Source organism: Castor canadensis, chromosome 7 (genome assembly GCF_047511655.1).
Source record: "Castor canadensis chromosome 7, mCasCan1.hap1v2, whole genome shotgun sequence".
Lineage (NCBI taxonomy): Eukaryota > Metazoa > Chordata > Mammalia > Rodentia > Castoridae > Castor > Castor canadensis.
Genome location: NC_133392.1, coordinates 63,334,078 through 63,346,199, shown reverse-complemented (window position 1 = coordinate 63,346,199; position 12,122 = coordinate 63,334,078). Strand labels below are relative to the sequence as shown.

Below are 12,122 nucleotides of genomic sequence, written 5' to 3'. Positions count from 1 at the left end.
TGGAAACTCACTGGGCATTCATATCTACTTCTATCTTTAAATCAAATATTGTCATTCATCTCACACTATTCTGGGATCAATCTCTTTTCCTCCTACCAAAAAGGAAGCCAAAGCATGAGAAGATTGTGACTTTAATTTCACAATTTTGGCCCTCTTATCATCTGAAAGTTTGATGTCTATCACACTGTCTGTTGGCAGGAGAAAAGTCTGTCCTGAAGGAGGATAGGTCTTTCCTGTCTATTCCAGAATAAGCCCTGGAATAAAGTTTTTATATCCTCCCCCCAAATCTAAACATAGGCCTTCTATGAGTGATATCTGGGGAAGTCTTTTAAGTTGCCTTATTGTCAACAGAGAATCCTAACTTAGAATTTATATCTTTTGGTCTTAGCCTGCTGCAGTGACTCAGGGCACTCAAGGTACAATCCGACCAGCTGCCAACTTTGATGCTATGAGAGATGCAGAAGTTCTCCGTAAAGCAATGAAGGGATTTGGTAAGGAAAACAGATTTTGACTTTTATAATAAAAGTGATCAACTCTGAAGTAAAATAAATCTGTATTACAAACCAAGTTCCTATGTCAACCTGTATGCTCACACTTTAGGTTAATCAGACACAGTGGGCCTTGTAAGTTCTCTTAAGAGATGACCTCCAGGATTACCCAGCAAGGACCTTGTCTTTATGTAAACCTGTATGGCTCTTCCAGGGACAGATGAACAAGCAATTGTGGATGTTGTTGCCAACCGCTCCAATGATCAGAGGCAAAAAATTAAAGCAGCTTTTAAGACCATGTACGGCAAGGTATGTTTTTGTTTTTATTTTCTAGAGTGAGCACTAATAAGAGCCTGTAGACTGCATTTGTGTCAGAGTGGATTCTGTGTTTCCATTAGTACTTTTGTTACACAGGCAAAACAATTAGACTTCATAGATCTTAGGAGTGATGTACTCAATATTTCTCTCTCTCTCTGTAGTACTGGGGTTTGAATATATAGATTGTGCTTGCTGGGCAGGTGCTCTGCCACTTGAGCCACAATCCTAACCTATATTTCTCTTAAAAGTCTTTTTCATTCTAGAGTAGTCCTTGATCTCATAGTGATACCTTATAGTATGCCTTGTATGTGATAAATTGTTCAGTAGAAAGTGGATTGTGACCATCATCATGATCTTCTGCTCCTTACAGTGGTATTCTTGACTTACAACATAGCCCCTGCTTATTTTTGGTCCTTGGCATCATCTTCCATTCCTCTCCCTTCCCCTAAACATGTCCTGTGGTATAATTATATGGAACTACTTGCCATTCACTACACATACTGTGATCTTTTGTACTTCTGTGTTTTGTATATGCTGTGCTACTGGTCTACTATACTTTTCCCTCTTTCTCTGCAACTTCAAGATACTGCTTAAATATCAGCTACTGTTTTGTTGCTGTGGACAGAATTTTGCAGCTCCTTCCTCTGTGGTGCAAGAGCACTTTGTAAATATGTGATATCATTAGTATCACCACCCATTCCCCAAAAACTCTGTGCTGCCACAGGACAAACTATGTCATATTCATCTTTGTGTTTCTGACACCAAATGTATAGCAAGTAGCTCCTTAATAAATAATTATTGAACAGATGATCAGTGACTAAATCCAGTGAGACTGTATGGCTGAAAATTGCCACTGTTCCTCAGAATAATGGAAAAAACTGTCCAGCATTGCTGTGCCATTTATATAGGAATCCTAAAAATTTCTTAACATTTCTGCATCCAGTTTACTTTTCTCTGAATGGGCTAGTAATCCATTAGTTAGTCCAGCTTTGCCTATTCTACTCTGCCTTTTTTCCTCTGACCAGCCCAGATCCACTTCTTTATTCTTAAGACTGATTGTGCAACACAGGTATAGAGTTCCTTAAGATTCAACATCAGACTAACTTTTCTCACAAAGGTATTTTCTATTATGAATTTCCTTAGTTCATATCTAGCCTGTACTATGCCTGAATTTTCTCAGATATTTCTTTAGAATTAAAACTTAACTCACAGCCTAATTTTCTTACCCCTAGCCTCCTCTTCTCTTGACTCTCTGTTGATAAAATAGTGTTCTTTAGCCTTCTGTGAAATCGTCTTTGATACCATGTTCTTCTTTGTTAATTAGTCATTGAATATTTTATTCAGTATCTACTTTATGCCAGGACTTCCTTGTCCTACTTGCAAATGGTTTTATTGATCTAATCTGTAATATGGCTCTTTAAAAATGTACCTTTTATCTACTTTATTCCCATTTCCACCACTAAAGCCAAACCTTTACTCCTTTTTTTTTTTTGAGACAGTGTCTCAGTATGTAGTTGAGGCTGGCCTCCTGAGTGCCGTGCTTGCAGGCATGTACCACCATACCCAGATAACCTTTATTACTCTTACCTAAATACTCTAATAGGAACTGGTGGAGTGACTCAAGTGGTGGAGTGCCTGCCTAGCAAGCATGAGGACCTGAGTTCAAACTCCTGTGCTGCCAAAAAAATAAAAAAACAATCCAAAAGGACAGCCTCGTCTTTGGTGCTGTTGTCACTTTAATAATAAGGAATTTGCAGGCTGGGAATGTGTGACTCAAGTGGTAGAGCACTTGAGTGATTACCAAGTGCAAGGCCCTGAGTTCGAATTCTAGCACCACCAAGAAAAATTTAAGAAAATAAATAAATATTCTAATAGCCTATGTGTTCTTATTTATAACTTTTATCACTGTAGTCCATCCTGCACATTGTTGCTACATCTACACTATCTCCTTGCATAAAAGATTCCAGTGGCTCCTCCTGGAAAGTAATCCAAGATTTAGTAGCAGCTTTGATTTACTTATCTACTGTGAAAACCTTTCTCTCTAACAAAATTGGTTGTCTTATTGTTCTACTGAGCAAGCTTTGCTCATTCTTGCATCTATACCTAGTGATATCAAACTTACCTAAACATGATAATTTCCTTTAGAACAAAAAACAGCATTTTTTTTTCTTATGGTACTAGAGTTTGAACTCACACTTGCTAGGCAGGGCCTCTATCACTTGAGCCACACCCCGAGACCTTTTTTTGGGGTGGGAGGGTAGGGGAGCAGGATTTACTTATTTCTTTAGGTAAGGTCTAAGTTTTTTGCTCTGGATACCTGAGACTGAGATCTTCCTGCCTACAGCCTCCTGCATAGCTGAGACCACAGGCATTTGCCAACATATTTGGTCTCAATAAGAGATGGGGTCTTGCTAACGTTTTTGCCCTGACTGGCCTCAAGCCTCAGTCCTCCTGATCTCTGTCTCCCACATAAAGAATTACAGGCATGAGCCACCATGCCTAGCCCTCCCCCACCCCCTCTGACCACACACAGAATCTCTGAATCTTAGTCTTGGACATCAAATTTTAAAAAAAAGTTTAATCAATGATTTAATGCTGAGTTTGTCCCTTATTTGTGTTTCATCTTTTTTTTTCTTTTTTGTGGGACTGGGATTTGAACTGAGAGCTTTGCCATTGTAAAATAAGCACTCTACTTCTTGAGCTACACCTCCAGTCCATTTTCCTCTGGTTATTTTGTAGATAGAGTCATGATAAGTATTTGCCAGGGCCAGTTTTAAACCATGATCCTCCTGATCTCAGCCTCCCAAGTAGGTAGGATTACAGATGTGAGCCACTGGAGCCAACTGTGTTTCATCTTCTTGCCTTAATTACCCCTTTCCTTCCTCTCTGAAAAATTTTTATATATTATTCAAGATCCAGACTAAAAGCTTTCTCTGAGCTCCAACCCACTTTAAACCTTTTCTGTTATTTATTTCTGTTACTAATGTGGTGTTGGAGTAGTTGACTGTATATTATCTTTTTAGATGTTTATCTTTCTAAATACAAACAAGATGATGATGATTTCTATTTCCTCATAGAACCAAGAACAGTTTCTTGTACTAAGTAAATACCTGTTTAGCATTTTGTTAATTTGAGTTATTCTTTGTTTAATGTATTCATCTCTATAACTAGTATAGTAGTAGAACTACTGTTTTTAGATAAATGAGTAAAATACATTATTTGAATGCAACAAACTTTTTTTTTTTTCATTTTTCTTTTATTATTCATATGTGCATACAAGGCTTGGTTCATTTCTCCCCCCTGCCCCCACCCCCTCCCTTACCACCCACTCCGCCCCCTCCCTCCCCCCCCCCAAATACCCAGCAGAAACTATTTTGCCCTTATTTCTAATTTTGTTGTAGAGAGAGTATAAGCAATAATAGGAAGGAACAAGGGTTTTTGCTGGTTGAGGTAAGGATAGCTATACAGGGCATTGACTCACATTGATTTCCTGTGCGTGGGTGTTACCTTCTAGGTTAATTCTTTTTGATCTAACCTTTTCTCTAGTACCTGGTCCCCTTTTCCTATTGGCCTCAGTTGCTTTAAGGTGTCTGCTTTAGTTTCTCTGCGTTAAGGGCAACAAATGCTAGCTAGTTTTTTAGGTGTCTTACCTATCCTCACCCCTCCCTTGTGTGCTCTCGCTTTTATCATGTGCTCAAAGTCCAATCACCTTGTTGTGTTTGCCCTTGATCTAATGTCCCCATATGAGGGAGAACATACGATTTTTGGTCTTTTGGGCCAGGCTAACCTCACTCAGAATGATGTTCTCCAATTCCATCCATTTACCAGCGAATGATAACATTTCGTTCTTCTTCATGGCTGCATAAAATTCCATTGTGTATAGATACCACATTTTCTTAATCCATTCGTCAGTGCTGGCGCATCTTGGCTGTTTCCATAACTTGGCTATTGTGAATAGTGCCGCAATAAACATGGATGTGCAGGTGCCTCTGGAGTAACAGTCTTTTGGGTATATCCCCAAGAGTGGTATTGCTGGATCAAATGGTAGATCGATGTCCAGCTTTTTAAGTAGCCTCCAAATTTTTTTCCAGAGTGGTTGTACTAGTCTACATTCCCACCAACATTGTAAGAGGGTTCCTTTTTCCCCGTATCCTCGCCAACACCTGTTGTTGGTGGTGTTGCTGATGATGGCTATTCTAACAGGGGTGAGGTGGAATCTTAGCGTGGTTTTAATTTGCATTTCCTTTATTGCTAGAGATGGTGAGCATTTTTTCATGTGTTTTCTGGCCCTTTGCATTTCTTCTTTTGAGAAAGTTCTGTTTAGTTCACGTGCCCATTTCTTTATTGGTTCATTAGTTTTGGGAGAATTTAGTTTTTTAAGTCCCCTGTGTATTCTGGTTATCAGTCCTTTGTCTGATGTATAGTTGGCAAATATTTTCTCCCACTCCGTGGGTGTTCTCTTCAGTTTAGAGACCATTTCTTTTGATGAACAGAAGCTTTTTAGTTTTATGAGGTCCCATTTATCTATGCTATCTCTTAGTTGCTGTGCTGCTGGGGTTTCATTGAGAAAGTTCTTACCTATACCTACTAACTCCAGAGTATTTCCTACTCTTTCTTGTATCAACTTAAGAGTTTGGGGTCTGATATTAAGATTCTTGATCCATTTTGAGTTAATCTTGGTATAGGGTGATATACATGGATCTAGTTTCAGTTTTTTGCAGACTGCTAACCAGTTTTTCCAGCAGTTTTTGTTGAAGAGGCTGCTATTTCTCCATCGTATATTTTTAGCTCCTTTGTCAAAGATAAGTTGGTTATAGTTGTGTGGCTTCATATCTGGGTCCTCTATTCTGTTCCACTGGTCTTCATGTCTGTTTTTGTGCCAGTACCATGCTGTTTTTATTGTTATTGCTTTGTAATATAGTTTGAAGTCAGGTATTGTGATACCTCCTGCATTGTTCTTTTGACTGAGTATTGCCTTGGCTATTCGTGGCCTCTTGTGTTTCCATATAAATTTAACAGTAGATTTTTCAATCTCTTTGATGAATGTCATTGGAATTTTGATGGGAATTGCATTAAACATGTAGATTACTTTTGGGAGTATCGACATTTTTACTATGTTGATTCTACCAATCCATGAGCATGGGAGATCTCTCCACTTTCTATAGTCTTCCTCAATCTCTTTCTTCAGAAGTGTATAGTTTTCCTTGTAGAGATCTTTCACATCTTGTGTTAGGTTTACACCTAGGTATTTGATTTTTTTGGAGGCTATTGTAAATGGAATTGTTTTCATACATTCTTTTTCCGTTTGCTCATTGTTAGTGTATAGAAATGCTAATGATTTTTCTATGTTGATTTTATATCCTGCTACCTTGCTATAGCTATTGATGATGTCTAGAAGCTTCTGAGTAGAGTTTTTTGGGTCTTTAAGGTATAGGATTATGTCGTCTGCAAATAGTGATATTTTGACAGTTTCTTTACCTATTTGAATTCCTCTTATTCCTTCTTCTTGCCTAATTGCTCTGGCTAGGAATTCCAGTACTATGTTGATATTTGTTATTCTTTTGAAGAAGTTTTTTTCTTTAAATTTTTTCTACTGCTTTTTTTCCATGTCTTTATTTTTTGTTTTTATCTTAACTATAAGATACTTTCTCTCGGATATTCTTATTTTTCTGTCTTTTTTTGTTGTTTTTGGCAGTACTGGGGTTTGAACTCAGGGCCTCATACTTTCTAGGCAGGTGCTTAACCATTTGAGCCACTCTGTCAGATCTTTTTTGTGTTGGGTATTTTCGAGATAAGGTATTGAGAACTATTCACCTGGGCTGACCTCAAACCACAATCCTCCTGATCTCTGCTTCCCCAGAAGCTAGGATTACAGGTGTTAGCTACCAGCATCCAGCTCTTCTAGTTTCTTGAATTGAATGTTTAATTCATTTGTTTTTGTTCTTCTTACCTTTGTTATAAGCCTCAATTTATTAAAGATGTACCTTGAAAATATATCATAACTGAGGTGGGTAAGCTCCGTTTTTTAATTTTTTTGTGTGTGTATGGTGCTGTTAGGTGTGACCACAGGGCTTCATGCTTGCTGAACAGCCACCCTACCATTTGAGTCACTCTGCCAGCCCGGGGATACCACTCAGTAGTAGAACATGAGCTTATCATGAATGAATTCATGGGTTGGATTCCTCCCCACTCCACCCCCTTGCAGCATTGAAATAACATAAAACTTAAAAAATAAATCATGAGTTAAAATTTTGTGACCATTTTTGTATGTTTTTATTTTATTTTCTAATATACACAGAGCTAAATATTCATTTAGGTCTCTTTCCTCTGTCACCATTTGAGACTTTGCATTGTCATTAAATTCCTACTAGCAAAGAGAAGCCTTTCTTTTCTTTTTCTTTTTTTTTTTTTGTGGGACTAGAGTTTGAACTCAGGACTTTGCATTCACAAAGCAGCCGCATCTTCAGTTCATTTTTGCTCTGGTTATTTTGGAGATAGGGTCTCGTGAACTATTTGTCAGGCTGGCCTGGAAATGTGATTCTCCTGATCTCAGCCTCCCTCCTCTTATTTTTATTATTTCTCTCCTTCTATTTGTTTTGGGATTTGCTTGTTCTTGTTTTTCTAGGAGTTTGAGATATATCATTAGGTCATTGATTTGGGATCTTTCAATCTTTTTAATGTATGCACTCATGGCTATAAACTTTCCTCTCAGGACTGCCTTACCTGTGTCCCATAGGTTACGGTAGGTTGTGTTTTCATTTTCATTGACTTCCAGGAACTTTTTAATTTCCTCTTTTATTGCATCGATGATCCATTCTTCATTAAGTAATGAGTTATTTAGTTTCCAGCTGTTTGCATGTTTTTTGTCTTTACTTTTGTTGTTGAGTTCTACTTTTACTGCATTGTGGTCAGATAGTATGCACGGTATTATTTCTATTTTCTTATATTTGCTGAGGCTTGCTTTGTGCCCTAGGATGTGATCTATTTTGGAGAAGGTTCCATGGGCTGCTGAGAAGAATGTATATTGTGTAGAGGTTGGATAAAATGTTCTGTAGACATCTACTAGGTCCACTTGATCTATTGCATATTTTAGATCTTGGATTTCTTTATTGAGTTTTTGTTTGGATGACCTATCTATTGATGATAATGGAGTGTTAAAGTTTCCCACAACCACTGTGTTGGCGTTTATATATGCTTTTAGGTCTTTCAGGGTATGTTTGATGAAATTGGGTGCGTTGACATTGGGTGCGTACAGATTGATGATTATTTCCTTTTGTTCTATTTCCCCTTTTATTAGTATGGAATGTCCTTCTTTATCTCGTTTGATCAGTGTAGGTTTGAAGTCTACTTTGTCAGAGATAAGTATTGCTACTCCTGCCTGTTTTTGGGGGCCATTGGCTTGGTAAATCTTCTTCCAGCCTTTCATCCTAAGTATATGCTTATTTCTGTCGGTGAGATGAGTCTCCTGTAAGCAACAAATTGTTGGATCTTCCTTTTTAATCCATTTCGTCAAGCGGTGTCTTTTGATGGGTGAATTAAGTCTGTTAACATTAAGCATTAGTACTGATAGGTATGTGGTGATTCCTGCCATTTAGTTGTCTTAGTTGTTTGAAGGTTTGATTGTGTGTACCTAACTTGATGTTACTCTCTATTGTCTTGCTTTTTCTTATCCTGTGGTTTGGTGCTGCCTGCCTTTTCATGGTTAAGTTGGGTGTCACTTTCTGTGTGCAGGATCCCTTGTAGAATCTTTTGTAATGGTGGCTTTGTGGTCACATATTGTTTTAGTTTCTGCTTATCATGGAAGACTTTTATTGCTCCATCTATTTTGAATGATAGCTTTGCTGGGTAGAGTATCCTGGGGTTGAAGTTATTTTCATTCAGCACCCGGAAGATCTCACCCCACGCTCTTCTTGCTTTTAATGTTTCTGTTGAGAAGTCTGCTGTGATTTTGATGGGTTTACCTTTGTATGTTACTTGTTTTTTCTCTCTTACAGCCTTCAATATTCTTTCCTTAGTTTCTGAACTTGTTGTTTTAATGATGATATGTCGTGGAGTAGTTCTATTTTGATCTGGTCTGTTTGGTGTCCTGGAGGCCTCTTGCATCTGTATGGGAATATCTTTCTCTAGATTTGGGAAATTTTCCGTTATTATTTTGTTGAATATATTACGCATTCCCTTCGCTTGCACCTCTTCTCCTTCTTCGATGCCCATGATTCTCAAGTTTGGTCTTTTGATGGAGTCGGTGAGTTCTTGCATTTTCTTTTCACAGGTCTTGAGTTGTTTAATTAATAGTTCTTCGGTTTTTCCTTTAATTACTATTTCATCTTCAAGTTCTGAGATTCTGTCTTCTGTTTGTTCTATTCTGCTGGATTGGCCTTCCGTTTTGTTTTGCAGTTTTGTTTTGTTCTTTTTTCTGAGGTTTTCCATATCCTGGCAGTTTTCTTCTTTATTGTTGTCTATTTTTGTCCTGAGTTCATTTATCCATTTATTCATCGTGTTCTCTCTTTCACTTTGGTGTTTATACAGTGCTTCTATGGTTTCCTTTATTTCTTCTTTTGCTTTTTCAAATTCTCTATTTTTATTGTCTTGGAATTTCTTGAGTGTCTCCTGTACATTTTGGTTGACCCTATCCAGTATCATCTCTATAAAATTCTCATTGAGTACTTGTAGTATGTCTTCTTTTAAATTATTCTTGTTGGCTTCATTGGGTCCTTTGGCATAGTTTGTCTTCATTTTGTTGGAGTCTGGATCTGAGTTCCTGTTCTCTTCATTCCCCTCTGGTTCCTGTACTAATTTTTTGCTGTGGGGAAACTGGTTTCCCTGTTTTTTCTGTCTTCCCGTCATTGTCCTTGGTGTTGTTACTGTCCTTGTACCGTGTGTAATTAAGTATTTTCTAGCTTGTAATAATAACAATGGTAATATTTAGAATGGAAGGGTGAGCTGAGATGGAAAGCAAGAAGTTAAAGAAAAGGGGAAAACAAATATACAGACAAGATTGAGAAAGCAGAACAAGGTATCAGACAAGAGAGTTTCAAAGGTATAAACAGGGAGTGTTAGTGTACTAATCGACAGTAAGCTGAACAGACATTAGAGAGACAGAGAGAGGATTGAAAATCAAAGATAAAATAAAAAATAAGTACATGAAAGTAATATCTATATATAAAAATGAATTAAAATAAAATGGAAAATAGAAAATTAAAAAAAAAAAAAACCCAAAAATCTTCCAAGTTTATGTGCAATGCAGTTTCAGTCTTAATAATTACCAAGTGTCCTCAGTTCAAATGCAATACAGTTTCAGTAAGTTTTTCGGCTTGCAGGTGTAATTCGGTTGTTCTCTCATCAAAGGTAGGGAGAAAAAGAAAAAAAAGCGTCTGGAGGCAGTTCTGAGAGTGGTATCTGCAACTGTGGCTTGTCTGCCTGCTGCTCTCAGCCTGTAGCTGGCGGCGTTATTTATGCAGATCTCAGGGGTGAGCTAGCACTCACCTGGTCCCACAGGCTTTGTTTGCTCAGAGTTCTCCTGTGCGGGGGCCTCTGCTACAGGCTTTCCCCTTTCCAAGCACTGGGAAAGGTGACACTGCCCCCGCCTTGTCAGGCCTGTGTGTTTATTTACAGTTCATGTGGGAGGTGGGTCTTCCCCCCTCTCCTCTGAAGTTTTCCTCCCACTGCCACTTTCAGAAGCTTTCCTGCTCCTGCTTACTGGGCGGTGCTGCTGTTCCTGCCGGCCGCCATGTTTGTTTACAGTTCACGTGGGAAGTGGGTCTTCCCTCCTCTCACAAGCTTCCCCACGCCTGGTTGCTGGGCGCGCCCCCTCCCGCCAGAGCCTCTCCGGCCCGCCCGGCTCGTTTATTTACAGTCCCGGGAAGGATTCCCTTCCCCCAGTCTTTAGCGCTCAGGGCGCCCCACCCTCTTTCCCACGTGTCTTTATTGCTCTTATTGCTTAGTACTCAGTTTCTCTTTTTTCCCGGGTGGAGGTCAGTCTGTCCAGGGGGCTATGCTGCTCTGGCCCAGGCTTGTCTGTGGGGGAACCGCGGTACCGCGAAGCTCACCTGGTCCTCGTCTTCCCAAGCTGTATGGGCGCCGGCCACTGGCGGCCCCGGGGGCCTCCTCGTTTCTCTGTTTAACGTGAAGTGGAGATTCTCTGCACTGGCTGGACATGTGGAGGGGTCAAAGTTATGCCTTTTCTTGGTGATTATGCCTGCAAAGTGTGTCTCCAGCGGCTCTCCAAGATTTCACTATAGGAGGCTCGCTTTCTGCTTTCTACCTCTAGCCGCCATCTTGGAATCTCCCGCAACAAACTTTAAATGTATACATTTACTTATTTCTTAATATATCACATTGAGGTTTGAAATTTAGGCTTTCCTGAAGCAATTCCATCTCATTTTTCTATATTTTCCTTAAAAGATTTAAGTGACAGAATTTGAAGAGCATGTGTGCTTAGCTTGAATTTGTAATTAAACAGGATTTAATCAAAGATCTGAAGTCAGAGTTGAGTGGAAATATGGAAGAACTAATCCTTGCCCTCTTCATGCCTCCTACATATTATGACGCCTGGAGTTTACGGAATGCAATGCAGGTACTATATGTCATTTTCTCTGAATATTTTATCCTACTTAATATGTAAAACATCATAAATTATAGTTGTTCTGAATTTTCAGTGATAGTTAAAGCAATATATGATTTTGTATTATCTGAAGTTTTTCAGTTCTAAAAGAAAAACATTTGGTAGGATAGTAAGATTAATCATGTTAAAAGATTTTTTTCCTTTTGTTTAATTTCCCCTTTATGTAGGGAGCAGGAACTCAGGAACGAGTATTGATTGAGATTTTGTGCACAAGAACAAATCAAGAAATCCAAGAAATTGTCAGATGTTATCAGTCAGAATTTGGACGAGACCTTGAAAAGGACATTAGGTCAGATACATCAGGGCATTTTGAACGTTTACTTGTGTCCATGTGCCAGGTGAGTACAATGTGAATGTTTGTGTGTAGTGGAGGGAACATACCTTGGTGCTTGGTGCCAGTGAGCATCTTTATTCATTTTAATGTTTAGCTGCCTTGGAATATTGCCATCTTTATCAGGGACAACACAGAATCCAATGTTCAGATTATTTTGTGTTTATTCCTGGGATTTATGTCTGTAAATTTGACTTTTTAAGAAATCAGAAATTAACCTCTTCAGGATTTTATGGAAGCATAAACCCACTTGTAGCTCTGACTGGGATGTGGGGATAAAATGGTGATTTAAACTTAGCAGTGTCTTGCCAATTATGTTGGACCAACTGAAGATATGCAGGACTGCCATAGAAATACTGAGAAT

General features: G+C 38.7%; 1 protein-coding gene across 2 annotated transcripts in view; it reads left to right on the top strand.

Moving 5' to 3' along the window:
* The window catches only part of Anxa7 (annexin A7), a 33,046-nt gene that overhangs the window by 11,833 nt on the left and 9,091 nt on the right, over positions 1-12,122 (top strand). For both annotated transcript variants that reach the window (XM_020157973.2, XM_020157970.2), the window contains 4 exons: positions 389-491; positions 703-797; positions 11,266-11,379; positions 11,595-11,765. In XM_020157973.2, the coding sequence (XP_020013562.1) occupies positions 389-491; positions 703-797; positions 11,266-11,379; positions 11,595-11,765 (483 nt within the window). The remainder of the gene's footprint in view (positions 1-388; positions 492-702; positions 798-11,265; positions 11,380-11,594; positions 11,766-12,122) is intronic.